This window comes from Conger conger, chromosome 10 (genome assembly GCF_963514075.1).
Source record: "Conger conger chromosome 10, fConCon1.1, whole genome shotgun sequence".
NCBI lineage: Eukaryota > Metazoa > Chordata > Actinopteri > Anguilliformes > Congridae > Conger > Conger conger.
The window spans coordinates 18,958,893-18,973,521 of NC_083769.1; the positions used below are offsets into that span (position 1 = coordinate 18,958,893).

The 14,629-nt window shown below is 41.4% G+C and overlaps 1 protein-coding gene across 1 annotated transcript in view; it reads right to left on the minus strand.

Moving 5' to 3' along the window:
• Positions 1 to 219: 219 nt before the first annotated feature.
• syt6a (synaptotagmin VIa) overlaps positions 220 to 14,629 on the minus strand; it is a 56,843-nt gene continuing 42,433 nt past the window's right edge. The window contains exons 3-7 of the mRNA XM_061258052.1: positions 13,718 to 14,288; positions 5,109 to 5,229; positions 3,171 to 3,342; positions 1,008 to 1,158; positions 220 to 291 (exon numbers count right to left, since the gene is read on the minus strand). Of these exons, the coding sequence (XP_061114036.1) occupies positions 220 to 291; positions 1,008 to 1,158; positions 3,171 to 3,342; positions 5,109 to 5,229; positions 13,718 to 14,288 (1,087 nt within the window). The remainder of the gene's footprint in view (positions 292 to 1,007; positions 1,159 to 3,170; positions 3,343 to 5,108; positions 5,230 to 13,717; positions 14,289 to 14,629) is intronic.

The following is a 14,629-nucleotide window of genomic DNA, read 5'->3' on the forward strand; positions in this document are numbered from 1 at the left end:
ACGGCTCCGTCCCAAGCACCGACCTAGGACCTGCTAGCCCCGCCCTAGTTCTTAACCCCCGAGCGTTTAGTGCAAAAACTCATCCTGCGTCAATGCCTAGGGGAGCTAGAGGTCTACACCAAGGATGAGCGGGGAGGGTGGGGAACGGACGGACAGACAGACGGCGAGTCAGCTGGAGACGGGATGACCCCCCCCCCCCCTCCACGCTGACAGCTCGCCTCAGGGGCTGCTGGGAGGTTTGGGGGAAGGGCAGGACCCTTGGCTGTCGAAGCTGGCAGTGCGTCCTTTCCACTGGAGAAACAAAGCACAAACAATGAAGGTGAACTGTGGTTTTATTTCCATGGTGCTGTTACAGAAGATCAGTATTAAAAGGCTAAGAGGGTGTTAGTCCTAGGCAATACCAGGATAGTACACTGCAAAAAACATCTTTTGTACAATGGGACTTTAAATTCTTTTTTTCTCGCGAGGAGAAAATATCAGCCTTTTCACAAGTTTACTGTTTGTTTGGAATTCTTACCTCATTAGCAAATCTTACAATGAGTCAAATTATATGACTTCATTGGCAATATCTTTGTCTTATTTTGCAAAAAAGTTATAGGAATAAGATTTCAGTCTAGATAGATAAAAATCACTGCCAATAAGGCAATAGTCATGATAAAACTGTGCTTATTTCTAATAACTACTATCTTTATTATCAAAAACAATATGATAAACACTTAAATTATATTCAGAGACTGTCCGTTGAACCATAAAATTAATCTTTTACTAGTCTTTTTGATAGTTTTTTCAGCTGAAAGGATATCATTTAAGATGGAAAAAGAAAGATTGAAAGAGCGTCCCAGGGCAAATGTTTTTTAACAGATTAATGGTCCAAAATAGTAATTTGTCCAAAGATTGGGCCCAGTTTCATTTCTCGTCTGTTTGTTTTTCAATGCATTTGTATTTTGTTATTTAACGCCAGGCTTCTATTGTGTTTTTTGTAGTAGTACACAAAGTAGTACACAAACCTCTTTTTCAGACTTCCTGGGCTCCAGCAGGGGGTGCCAGTGAGCAATTGGCTTGCGGGGGTAAGCCAACATTTCATTCCAGTGGTCCCTACCAAGCCCTTCTGCACTGCACCCAACACGGTTCACCCCGATGATCTCATTGTGTCCGACCCTGCGCGGAATCAGAAACGGTAAGAAAGGGAAAATCACAATTCCAGTTCCCCAGTCCTTCCGCAGCTGAAGGATTAACATGGATTTCCATATCAGAGTCTATTCCTTAAACCCAGGCAGATGCCATTATTTATAGTATAAAAATGTTTTACATAATCATCCACATCGTCATCATCACTGTCTGCAAATGCGGAGAAGTGTGTGGCAACAGTAATGATAGTGATTTCAGTAGCAGGCTCTAGACTCTAATTTGACAGTTGTTCCAAATTAGCAAGTGCTATAAACAAGCGATGCATCTGACGCATCTAAACGCCGCATCAATGTAATTTGTAACCTCGTCCGTCAAGTTGAGGTTTGGAGTGCTAAATGCCAAGAAAGTCGGCATTATTGTCATATAATTGTTTCGTATAATTGTGCAGAAATATTGAGACTTAATGAGTCTGAAACAGCAACAACTGTTTTTGTTGGTAGCTGAGGGCAGGGAGGAATTATTACGTTGTGCGTCATTCTGATATATGGAACGGCCTCTAGATGCACCAGGAGATTTCCGCTCATTGATGCAAGGCTTAATAAGAGCGGGGTAGAAATGCACCCGGGTGGTTTGAATGAGTACGAAAGCAGAGCTTAGCACACAGGAAAGTCAGCCTGATCCTTTGACAACACCTCCCACTGACAGTGTGTGAAATCCAAATGCGTCCGACAGCTTCAGCTTCTAAGAGACTCTCCGGTTTCTTCCGGAGCCACTGCTCCGACTGGGCCGGTGCTTTCAGGCTAATCCCACGTCCCCGAGAGAATTCTGACGTAGCATAAGGCTTTGGGTGGTGACCTACTGGCCTCCACATAGGCGGACATGTTATCTCACGCCTTCACCTCCGGCTCCACAGCCAGTCCGCACATCGTCGCGCCATGAGGTAATCGATACGAGAGCGGGTTTCCGCCGAGGCCTGGAGGCCAACGGATCTATAAACACTTACATAAGCGCAGCACGGAGAACGGGTCCTTATGACCGCTTCAGATCGCTTCCTTCCCGTGATCCGCAGTGTCTAAATGTTTCCCGTGTTGAAAATGATTTGCCTCTCCGTAATCGCTTCCTCATTGTGTCCGTGAGAAATGTCACCAATTTATCCCTGTCCCCAGGTTAATTTAGCTAAATGTAATTCATTATAACACTAAAGGTGCATCCCTCGCTTAAAGGTCATTAACTCTTGGGAAGAACAACAGTGTTAAAATGTTGATGCTCTTTCAGCATGTTCCTCTGCTTAACATTCAATAAACAATCTATGTAATATTTCTGTTGGACAAGCGCCAACATAATTAAATCTAATACTTCTATTAGATTTCGAATACATCGGTATATATATGTCTATTTCTGGCTGGCACCAAACGTGTGGTTGGTTGAACAAAAAAGCAACCTCTGTGGTCACCTCCATATTATTAATCACTTTTACTCAGTCAGGAGATTAGGGCCCAGAGCAGATCTAGCCAATGATTTAAATAACCAATAAGTGGGCTTCATATTCACACAAATTAAATTAAATAAATTCAGGGACTGCCATACCACCCTGTCTCTTTCTTACACCAAACATTTGAAGCTAGACACGTGGGCTTGGTTAGTACTTGGATAGGGAACAACATGGCAACATTGCAGTGGAAGCCTTGATGGGTAGTAGGGGACACTTTTCCTTGGACACTAGACTAGACAGAAATCCAATGTCACGGCACAGTGATGAGACAGGGTGCTGTAAAAGGTGTCGTCCTTCCAATGATCTGTGGCCAGTTAATCCATGAATGTCCTTTCGAAATTAGAACTTGTTTGCAGAAAGTGAACTATAACCACCATTTATGGCATGATAAACTGAATGTTTTCAAAAATTATACTTCATATACAATATGTACTTACATGCCTTTAAGATTCAAAATGTCATCTTTCTACACAAAACAGGATGAGCTCTGTGGTCATTGTTAGTCATTGTTCATAACAGACTATCTTTAGTCAGATATGGTCTTACGCACATGTCGTAGTCCATGACGGATATGAGGAGGCTGACTTGGTCCATGCTCTCTGGAGGAATGTCGAATATGATGGCCTCGTTGTAGGTGGGGTTCAGAGTGTTTTTCTTGATGGTTGTCTTCTTCTTTTTCAAGCGCCTTCCATCACATATGAGGGACACTTTCACATAGGGGTCTGCACGTTGGAAATAAGAAAGAATAATCACTACTTTATGCATGTACCCCCTGTCATGCACGGCTATAATACAATGATCTAAACAGAAGTATTATCAGAAAAGGTTCTACAAACTAAAAAATGGATATCTGATGAATTAAGGATTTAAACCATCTCCATCTCAAAAAGTTAAGTTATTGAAATATGTAGAAGTGGAATAACAATAACAAATAACTAAGTAATAGTGTTTTGGGTTTCGTGATTTAAAACTAGAACCATCACTAGGATGTCCTGTGCAAGTGAATGCCAGAGTTCTTTTTATGAGGGATGCTTCGTTAATAAAAGACAACGTGAAAATTATACAAACTTAATATATTTACACATCTACTGAAGCAGGCAGCATATGCTGTTCTGTTTCCATATCAGGTTCAAGACCAATCACATACTGTATATTGGCTTCTGAGACTGATTTTTGTTTGGGTAGAAGCCAGGTGATATAAAACACTATTCATAATGTGTTGTACCATATTATACTTTGCCAGCTTCTGTTGAAGTTTTTATTTTTATATATAGCAATAATTAAGCTGTAAATAACACACTGTAAGTCATTTGTATTTTACTACAGTAATTACAGGCATCTTTTTAATTAGGTAGAACTGCTTGATATAGAACGAATAGAGGTTGAACTTATACTATAACTATAACCTTATAAACCCCCTGGGTTATACTGTGCTATGGCAAAACTCAACTAATGAACAGAGCCCTCAATGTTGATATCGATTTTAGACAGGTATTGTTTGTATAGTTTGTTTTCGCGATTTCCTGCAGCACAGTGATAGCCTGGTTTTCTATCTCCAGTTAGCAGTACTGAGTTAACACCAGGTAAGAAATACTGAGATTGAATACCTCCTGCTAAGATGCTAAGGTGATTCATTGGTCTCATCATTGCTGAATCTGAATCACGATTGTAAATAGATGAGTTTCTAGATCGATTTTGACAGTGTTAGTACGATAAACTGTCACATACTGAGTATAATAAAAAGGATGGAGCTTTCCACGGAACGGAATTGCTTGGGGTTATGATTTAATAGCTATATTTTACTGCTTGCAGATTCAATTGAGGCATTAGGTTTTCAACTGAGGGATATTTTAACTGTCAAAGCAGATTAAAGAGAGCTATAACAAAGTTCTGCTGGTATAGCATCTGACGACAGGATCTGTATCCATATTGATTCTTATTTGACCGCAAATATATGATTAGTAATACACCATGTAGGACTAAGGAGAATTAGTCTTTTCTTTAGAATTGAAGCCAGTTTGAGAAAAATCCGCACCACTTGAAGGAAGTATTGCTAATTGCTCCACAAGCATGAACAGCTAAGCCTGGAGATTGAAGTGAGGAAAGCTTTGCCTTAATGATTAATTACTCAGAGCAATTTTTCAGTATCTGTACCATGTAAGAAAAGATTTGTCACGGACAGATTCAGCAATAAATGTTGCGACAATGTCACCTTAATGTTTCCTTTGTTTTATCAGGCCTGTGAAGAAAATATACAGTAGGTATAAAAAAAAAGGTCACTTGTGCGTTTGTGTGTGTGTGTGTGTGTGCGTGTAATTAATAATATTATGAGCAATGTCATTTAGAATTTGAAAATACACTGGCACATAAACACTGACACAGTTGTACACAGGTGCATAATGTACACAGATATATGCATATGCACACACACACACACACACACACACACACATACACACAGACAGGCATGTGCTGTGCAGAGCAGAACCTGAGTATCCTGTGATGTCCATGGCTTTGAGGTTCCTGCACCTGATGACAGTGAGGGTGAGTCTCCCAGCCGTGGGCAGGTAGCAGAGTGAGAACATAATTTCCCCCAGGTCTACACTCTCCTGCCAGACCAAGAACACACAGTGAACTCACTAAGGGTAGCATATGGGCTCCCTGATGCAAATGCCAAGACACCAGAATATCACAAACACAACAGAGCGTGTTTGACAGAAAAGTTGTTAGGTGAGCCCAGATTAATCAGGCGTACTTACAGGCTGAAAATCCCTTAACAATATGCCATATGGAAACCACACGGAAATCAGTGTCAAAAGAGTGGGTGTTTATGGATTCAGCTGACTGCTAACATACATCCGAAAATCTGGATCCGAAGTCCACAGCTGTGCTCTACTCAATAAAATTCTTCTCGAGGTAACATGAGTGAGAACCACTAACTGAACTCGGCCCAGGTAGGAAATCATGAAAAGGAAGATATGTGAAGTACAAAGGAGTCGAGCCGAATCTCATGAGCATTACATAAAAGTAGCCTACTGGAAGACTTTGCACAAGTATCATTTAACAGATCTGCTTTGATTGTGTTCAAAGTACTGAAAATCGGTTCAGTCGCAGTTCACATCAAAACCGAAACCAGATGAGATAAGACTGATTGGATTTCAGAAAGAAAATGTCAGAAAGTTACTGAGTAGACTGTATGCCCCACATCAAAATGAAGGTAACAATTTGCATGACTGTTGCCTTTACAGCAAACTATAAATTGGTTGAGTGTATCCATCTCCTTTTTAAACTCTGGCCTCGAGATCTGACATGTTGAATCTTGGAGACTACAACAGACTTTCAGTAGCTCAAGCTGAATAGAGTTTCTTATAAAAATGTTTTTAAAAACCCTCTTGCCGGCAAAATCCGATCAGGCTTGGAAATTAATTTCAAGAGCAAAGTGGGTGACAGTTGGCTCCAGTGCATAATTTGTGCCAGAACGGGAACCCTCAGTTTTGGACTGCCTGTGTTCCAGTTTTTAATTGCTTGGATCCGGCACCCCTTCCCCATATTAATTAATAGGTCTTACCGGCTCAAGCCACAGGGCCCACATTTTGAGGGGGCTTCCAAGGTCCAAAATCACTCACAGGTATTAGCCTACAAAATGTAACCCCTTTAGTATCAGCCAATTTTTCTTAACACAAGCTTGAAAATGACATGCCAAAAATAAGATGGTTACTATTCATTACATTAATGGCATTTGGCAGACGCTCTTATACAGAGCGACGTACAGTTGATTGGACTAAGCAGGAGACAAGGGTTAAGGGCCTTGCTCAAGGGCCCAGAATCTTATTGTGGCTACACCAGGGATCAAACCACGGACCTTGCGGGTCCCAGTCATGTACCTTAACCACTGTCTTGAACAACAGGCATAATCCTGCTCTCTTCTGAAAGGTAACCCTTTGGGGTTTGTCTTCCAAGAGTCAGAGAGTCCATTTAGACATATCTGATAATATCCGGATAATATCTGATAATACAATATCCATGACCAAGTGAAAACAGGGTCCACTAAAACCAAGTTACAGAAGCTCAAACAGTGGAAGTGGAAGATATTTTTCCTCAGACAGAAACAGGTTGTGAAGATTGTAAAAAAGAAGTACAATAATCACAATAATAACATCTTGTACACTAATATGTTCATTGAGGTCCATTGATTTAAGTTTTTGTCAAATACCAAACCCCCATCAACATTCACATGCTATTTGTTATTCAAAAGCAGGTTTGCTCCTTATTTATAAGCGCACTAATATTATTCAAAATAATAAAATGTTTCACTTCACTGAAAAGGCCTCTATTGTGAGTCTAATTATATTATATTATATTATATGCTAACTAAGAAATAGTACTGGGTGGTTTAGTCTCAATTTAGAAAACAAATTAGAAGTGTGATTACCGGATACATGTGACACTGAGACCAGGAAAGAAGCTAGTCTCAGTTCTCACAAAGGTCGTGAATGTTCTCATGGAAGCCAGTTAGCTTTTACGACCTCAAAATTGCACTCTTTTAATTGGAAGTGAGGTAGCTCAAACATTTCAAACACTGCCCTGCACTGCACACAGTGTGAACAGGCACAGGGGTGGTGATCCCACCTCCCCCTGTTTGGAGCAGAGGGGAGCAGAGCTGTCTGCCGAGTCCACCTTCACCAGGACGAGGGTAAAGGGAAGTGACAGCCGCCCTGAAAGTCTCCCGGCTTCACTGAGGCCGATTTCCCGCTTCATGTCGTGATTAGTTAGAGGCGCGCTGAAGTTCATCCTGTAAGCAGAATTACTCCTGATGGTTTCTAGGCTTTATTTAATCACTTGAAATGAGCCTCGTAAGCCCCCTCTGACGGACAAATCCCCCAGTTCTGTCCCTAGAGTGGCTTAATGGTCCACGCACCTTAAGGCGATTTGGCGCAGAATGTAATTAGCAACTTTCAGTTTGCCTCCAGTTTGAGCCAGATAAAGGACTAGCCGAGTCCTACACTAAACAGTATGTGTGTACAGTTGATATAATTTGGACATGGATTATTAGGAAAATTCACTGCATGGAAGTAGTCGGAAAGGATTTCTACATTTACTGATTTATTTGCTGATTTATTTTCATAATTTAAGAACAGAAAACAGCTAAGCTTAACCGGGTGGTTGCTGAGGGTGATGAAGCATAGAGCTCAGACTGACTAAACCCTCCAGAACCCTAAGCAGCACAATTGTGCATCGCTTCACAGTAAAATGTTCAGAGTTAAATCAACTCTCATAGAGTCTCTTTGATCCCATGAGAGTTTGCACTACATTAAAAAAATACAAATAATAGTTTATTTATCACACTATAGTATATACAGCTCTTTACAGAAAGGTAAACACAACACAAACCTATGACTAATGCTTCCTTGGAGCCCAGATCTGCCATCTGGGAAACACGTTTACAGTTTACAGTTCACCTACTGAGTTACTGGGGAGCGAACTGAAATCCCCAGGGTAGCACAAGGATTGCACCCTGTAGCAAGGTGGTTTGTGGTTATTGCAGCAAATATAAATGAGGCAAGTCACCTTAATTCAATGTATCTTTTACATACAAAGGAGGCCTATATGACAGGGTTGCCTTTTAATGTGGTATTAATGTGTAATGGAGTAAATTAGAAAAATGCATAAATATCATAGAACAGTAGTCTACACCATAGAAATACTGTTGTTTGTCCAATAATGATGCTTAATGTAATCAACTTTTATGTACATAACTTTTTACATTTCAGAGACCGTACACTGAAATTACCTTAGCAACTCAACTAATTTGTGGGCATTTATTAATTTGTTGTTTATTTATTTTCCTTGATCAGGAATAAGCGGGTTAGATAATGGATGGATGGATGGATGGATCTATTTATTAATTTATCAATAACAAATATACTTTAATTCCTTTTCTTGGTAGCCAATAGTATGACCATGCTTTAAAGAAATACTATGCAGGATTTCTTTCCTTGCTTCCTGTGTTGAGAAAAGCATCTACGGCCCCATTCTCAATCTCTCCTACACCCCCAAGATGACAAAGCTCACCCTATAAAACAATTACATATTTTATTCTAGCTAGCTGTCGGTAGCTTTGTCACACCGTATTGCAGATTACTATGTGATAGCTGTGATAGCATTGAGCTAAGGAAGCTGCGGTCTAATGTGATTCGTAACACATCTGCTTAATTTAGTGGTCACTTTCCACACAAGCAATTTAACTGACATTGTATTTAACTAGTAGCTAAATTACTGCAATTGCGTCTCTTTCAAAAAATACAGCAATAGCTTATTCGTATCAGTCAGGCAAGTATATCAAAATGCTCGACTGACATTACCAAAAACATTTTGCTGTCATACAGTATGCTCAAAGTTACGGGGTAGTTAGCTTTAGCTTAGTGGGAATGCAGAAGATATTTTGCTTTGTCTAGCTTTGTTGGGCAGGTTTGTACCATGGCAGGAGCAGCTACATTCATACCAGTGAGGTAGTCAAATGTATGCCAAAATGCTTGACTGAAAAATCTGATAGAATCTCCCAAAAACAAACCGTAGTACTGTACTGTGGGGACCCAGCTATCATGGCCAGCCATCTAGTAAGCTAATATGGACAGCTACCTGCTTTCTCTCGCAAACCCAGCTAACGCACCACTGCAGCCAGTCCATACATGTCTCCTCTTGCTCTCATCTTCCTCTTTTGGACACATGTTTTTCTGATACAGAAATCACTGCGCCAATGTGCTGCCCCCAAGTCAACCAAGTCACACCTGATGGAATACTTCACTTTGAGACAGTTTGATTAGTGGATTCGAAATCCACAAATATACCATATATTATTCACTTATATATAACTCCTAAATAAAGTGAACGGTTTCTTTGCTGTGTGCAACCAAGCATTGTACAGCCATGCAACATATACCTTATCTCTTTGACACAGTACCACACGGCTTCATAAAATCCTCCTTTGAAGCCTGTCACCCGACCCAGAGACTGCAAGTCATTCTGAGTGACTCTCCTTAAACAGCCAGTCACAGTCACAACGACAAGGTTCGGCTTCCTTTTTTGCTTTCATCTTCCCAGTACAGCAGGTAAGGAAGAAACAGGTCAACACAAATGATGATAGAAGCTCGACAGAAAAATACACATGAAAGCTTTGCTTCTTGGTGGGCAATTCTTCCCCTAAAAGGTTGAGGCTGTAATACTTCCCTCGAAGTTTACCCTCCCAAAACCTCTTCCATCCATTATCTTAACCCGCTTATCCTGAACAGGGTTGCTGGAGCCTATCCTAGCATTCAATGGCGAAAGGCAGGAATACACCCTGGACAGGTCGCCAGTCCATTGCAGGGCATACAGACCATTCATTCACTCACACACTCATACCCACGGGCAATTTAAACTCTCCAATCAGCCTAACCTGCATGTCTTTGGACTGTGGGAGGAAACCGGAGTACCCGGAGGAAAACCACGCAAACTCCACACAGAGAGGCCCCAGCCAGGATTTGAACCCTTGCTGTGAGGCGGTAGTGCCACCCACTGCAACATCCGTGCCGCCCCAATTTCAAAACTTCATGAATGACTAGCCTTTCCAAACAATGCCTTTTTTCATTTTCATATTACAAAAAGATATATATTTTGACAAATGGCTCTGTAGATTATCCAATATTGAGTTTTTACCACATTAAAACAAGAAAACAAACTCAGCCTTCAGCCACGTAGTCCAGAAAGTGATTATCAAATTAGTGCATACTTAATGATGCAGTAGCCTACCTAATTTGCTTAATAACCAAAATTGTAAAGTAAAAAAAAAATGTTTTAGTGGATACTCAACTGGCAAAATGTAATTGTGATAGGAGAATACTTTTAACTTGTTAATGCTCACATTGTTCCATTCGGCTCATTAAACACCCAACAGTTGTAGAAGTGCTCTGGCTCAGCTGGGGCACCTCTTTTGGGTACTTACAACTGCAGCTCTTTTCTCATTAAGAAGTGATTCTTCTGCTTTGCCAGGCGTGTCACCGTCAATGGCTACTTTATTATGGCAATTATGGGAAGGTCCACTTTGCGTTGCTGCTGCAAATCACCACAACTCGATGAAATTACCACGCCGCACAAAGAGCAAACTGCCTTCTGCCACTTTAGCAATAAATACAGCATTATTGAATGGTGTCTCTGACTTCATGGTTCAGGCTGATAAACGGGGCACGAAGGTCTGTGGAGTGTTGCACAGTGACACGCGAGTTTCAGCGAGGTCAATATGATGCGCGAAGCTATTCTAGTGCTTTCGGCCTACTCTATGTCCAACATCTCTGCGTTCCCAATGGATTGTACTATTGCCTCCACAAATTACCCACTAAGACAACAAAAAGACATTGGGCTTTAATTTAGGATATGATACTAAAACAGTATATTTACTGTCACAGAGCATTAATGCAAACACACCAAAAAAAACCAAACAAACATATTTTCCAGTCTGCGTCTGGTGTGTTGCGAGCTGGCGTGCTGTTGATTTAGAATTTTCTAGATTTGTTGTAGCTTATTGCAATTTTCCAGTCAGACAGGTCCACATTTCACCCTTTTCAACAAAAACCTGTTTATGGTACGAGTCGCAGCCCAGTCTATGGCATCGCCTAATTCTAATTTCTGGGGTTTCACAATTGTCATGCAATGCGCACATGATCAGCCTACTCAAAATTCAATTAACAGTTTTTGTGGATTGTATGCTGTTCAGTTTGTCTTTGATATAAATCACTCAAGCAGGAAAATGCATCATTGATTATGGAAAATGGCAAGCTTTAGTAGCCACGGCCAGAAGGCCAATGCGCCGTGCAAAGTTGATTCCAGAAAATATGGCCCTTAGTGTTTCACAATGCTATCTGAGCATTATCTTTTGAACTACAATCCCCTTGAAGGAAAAGTAAAATCAAAAGAAGTAATCTGTTTGTTCTTTTACGAGGTACAGTTCAAACACATAGATAAAGAATGGTCATTTCATCAATACAGAATCAATGACACTATTACTGTCCACACTTCGCTTCAGTGCATTCTAAGTAAAGGGATCGGTGCAGAAAAACTACAACTACATTACTGTAGGCCTACTTGCCAAAAATGCTCGGACAAGACTAATCACAACAATTAGCTAGCAAAACTAGCATTTCAGCCAGACTTTTGCCATGTTAAGCAAAGAGCTTAGATGGCATCCTAAATGGCGTTTTGCAATATATCCCACAGCTGTGACAGCACAGCAGTATTTGGTTTCAGGTCCACAATTCCACAATGCAAATTGAATTAATGGGAATGGTACAGTACACAACTGCCCAATCTGATTTAGCATGATTTGACAGTAATGTCTGAAATTTGGTCTATCTGTTGCATAACTTTCTGCTTGGACAATGCTTGAAAATGTTTTTGACAACTTTTGGAAAAGTGCTAGCCCACTTGTCAGTGCCGCAGTGTGAGCATTCCAAGTTCAATTAAGCCTTCTGCTTGACCGTTTGATAGAGCACATCATATGTTTTCCATGGCTCTTGGTGAGGACATTAAAGGGTTAATTGCATTTGTTGTCAAGCATTTGAGGATTTCAATATGTACCTTACATTATCTGAGACAAATGCACTTACATTGAGGAAATAAATCAACATCAAAGTTCAACAGACATTGTTTGATGGTTTCCGTGACTGAGCTGTAATTGATAGCATCAAGATCCAGTGTCAACAAGAATAACTTAAATTGGAGACATTTGAAACTAAACTAAATTCATGTGCCACAGCCTTTCTTATGTTAGACATTATCGATTTTACATTCCTAACTCTACCTGGTGTAATACAGTATGTACTAAATGTAACTCATTTCATGAGGGTCATAATCGGTCACTAATTGTATAGTCAGGTGATTGCAACAATCACATGCCTACAGTGCCCCATGAAGACTTTATTGGTGATACAAGATAGCCTATAACTAGGGACAAAGGTTTATTTTGGCCTGTGGTTAGACTCCTCCCACACTCTTGGGATATGTAATCTGCATGCACATTCTCAATCTGACATGAGCCGAATATCTAGCAGTTGTCATGAACAATTTAGAATAATTAATTCTGCATATTAAATGTACTAATCCTTACATAGCGAAATTATAAATCTATTCAAGAAATTCTCTGTTTAGATAATGTTTAATTAACATCCTGTCTTTCCCTTCACACACAATTTATTGGCAGTTTTTGTTTTATCAGTGATCAATTAAAATTGATTTTGCTGCTCTCTCAGTTCAGGGCTGCACAGATGTGACTCTGGCTGAAAATAAATGTTTTATGGAAGGGCTTAAGCAGATAATACTGCAATGCTTGCTGTAGTCTGGTACCATAAATTGGCTCTCCGTAACATTTCCTGCATTGCAGAGATTGTTTGGAGCAGTATTGGGCTATTGCTAATAAGGCAAAGCACACACTAGGCCAAAACTACTTTAAGAGTGGCTGGACTAATGGTGCAGCAGGGCTTTGGACAGGTAACGGTACTTACAAAAGCCAATGGTGATGCCAGCCCCCAACTCTTCAATCAAACTTCAATTTTGTAACAATGATCATTCTAGTACAGAATGGCCACTATAGTACATTGTACCAAATTGAAACTACAACAAATATAAACACAATGTACAGTATACGGTTTATATTATGCTAAACCTCCACTAAATGCTCTTGTCTGTTCCGCATTTCACAGTGGAAGAATATAGTTGCATAAAGCATTAGCAAGGATCATTCGCATTGACATTGTTGAAAAAAATGCATTACTGCAGCATTTGTAAATAGAACGTTGTAGCCTGCAACGTTCTCCTGCAACGTGAAGAACATAACCGTGAAAATTATGTGACGCTGAAGCCATGGTGATACTATTATGCAGCTTTCAAACATGGGCCAAGAGATTCTCAGTGAAAGCTCTTCAAACGGTGCAACCCATATTCTGTGTGTGTGTGCCATATGCTTTAACTCAATCGCTGGCAACAGCAGCAAGGGGAAATGATACACACTGAAGGCAGCCTGGCTGAGCTCATGTTGCCGAGGGAAGGAACAGTGAAGAAGCGTCTTACGGTGGTCGCGTACTGTATGTCCTTCCAGATCGACGTCTCCCTAGAGAGGTCCGACATCTCGAACAGATTGTCCAGTATCACCTCGCCGATCATGTCGTGCCTGGAGAAGCGGTCAAAGTCGAAGACGCTGAGGTGGAGCTTGCTGGTGGCGAGCTCGTCGTAGGTGGCGGGGAACTGGAAGGACTCGTTGAAGGTGGGGTTGAGGGTCTTGCGGTGGACGCGCGTCTGGAACTTGCGCTTGCGGTCGGGGAGCAGGTAGATCTTGACGTAGGGGTCGGAGCTGCCGCAGAAGTCCTTGGCGGGCAGGTCAAAGGCCTTGAGGATGTTGACGATGAGGGCCTCGTTCTCGTAGTCGTACTTGAGCGAGAAGTTGATCTTGCCGCACGTCTTGCCGCCGTTCTCAGGCACCTCCTCCGTTTCCAGCGTCTTCTGCTTGTAGAGGTCGGGCTTGATGCGGCCGATGCTGGTGGGCTGCTCGTCCAGGTCTGCGTCTACATCCACGTAGTCGTTACCCAGGTCCAGGCTGGACACCTGCATCTGCCTGGGCAGGTGTCTCTTAAAAGAGCTGTGCCTGAAGGGGGAGAGGGACAGGAAGAGAGTCAGCGAGAGGGAGAGAACGAAGGGAAAATAGAGTGAGCCAAGTGGTTATCTGTGTGGCAGACCTTGGTTATCTGTGTGGCAGCGCGAATTAGGATTTTTTGCACTGGATATGAGCCTAGAGCATCATGGGTCTGAGTCCTAGGTGCTGCTCAGCTGTTGCAGCCTCAAGCCTACCCCTCCCCCCTCCAAATTCTTCCTCTGCAGCGACAGGTGTTCTCTCTCAGGCAAATTACACAACGGTGCTTCTGCACAGGAAGAGAAATCCAGCAAATAATGGCCTTTTAAGAATGTCATTAAAGACACACTCTACAC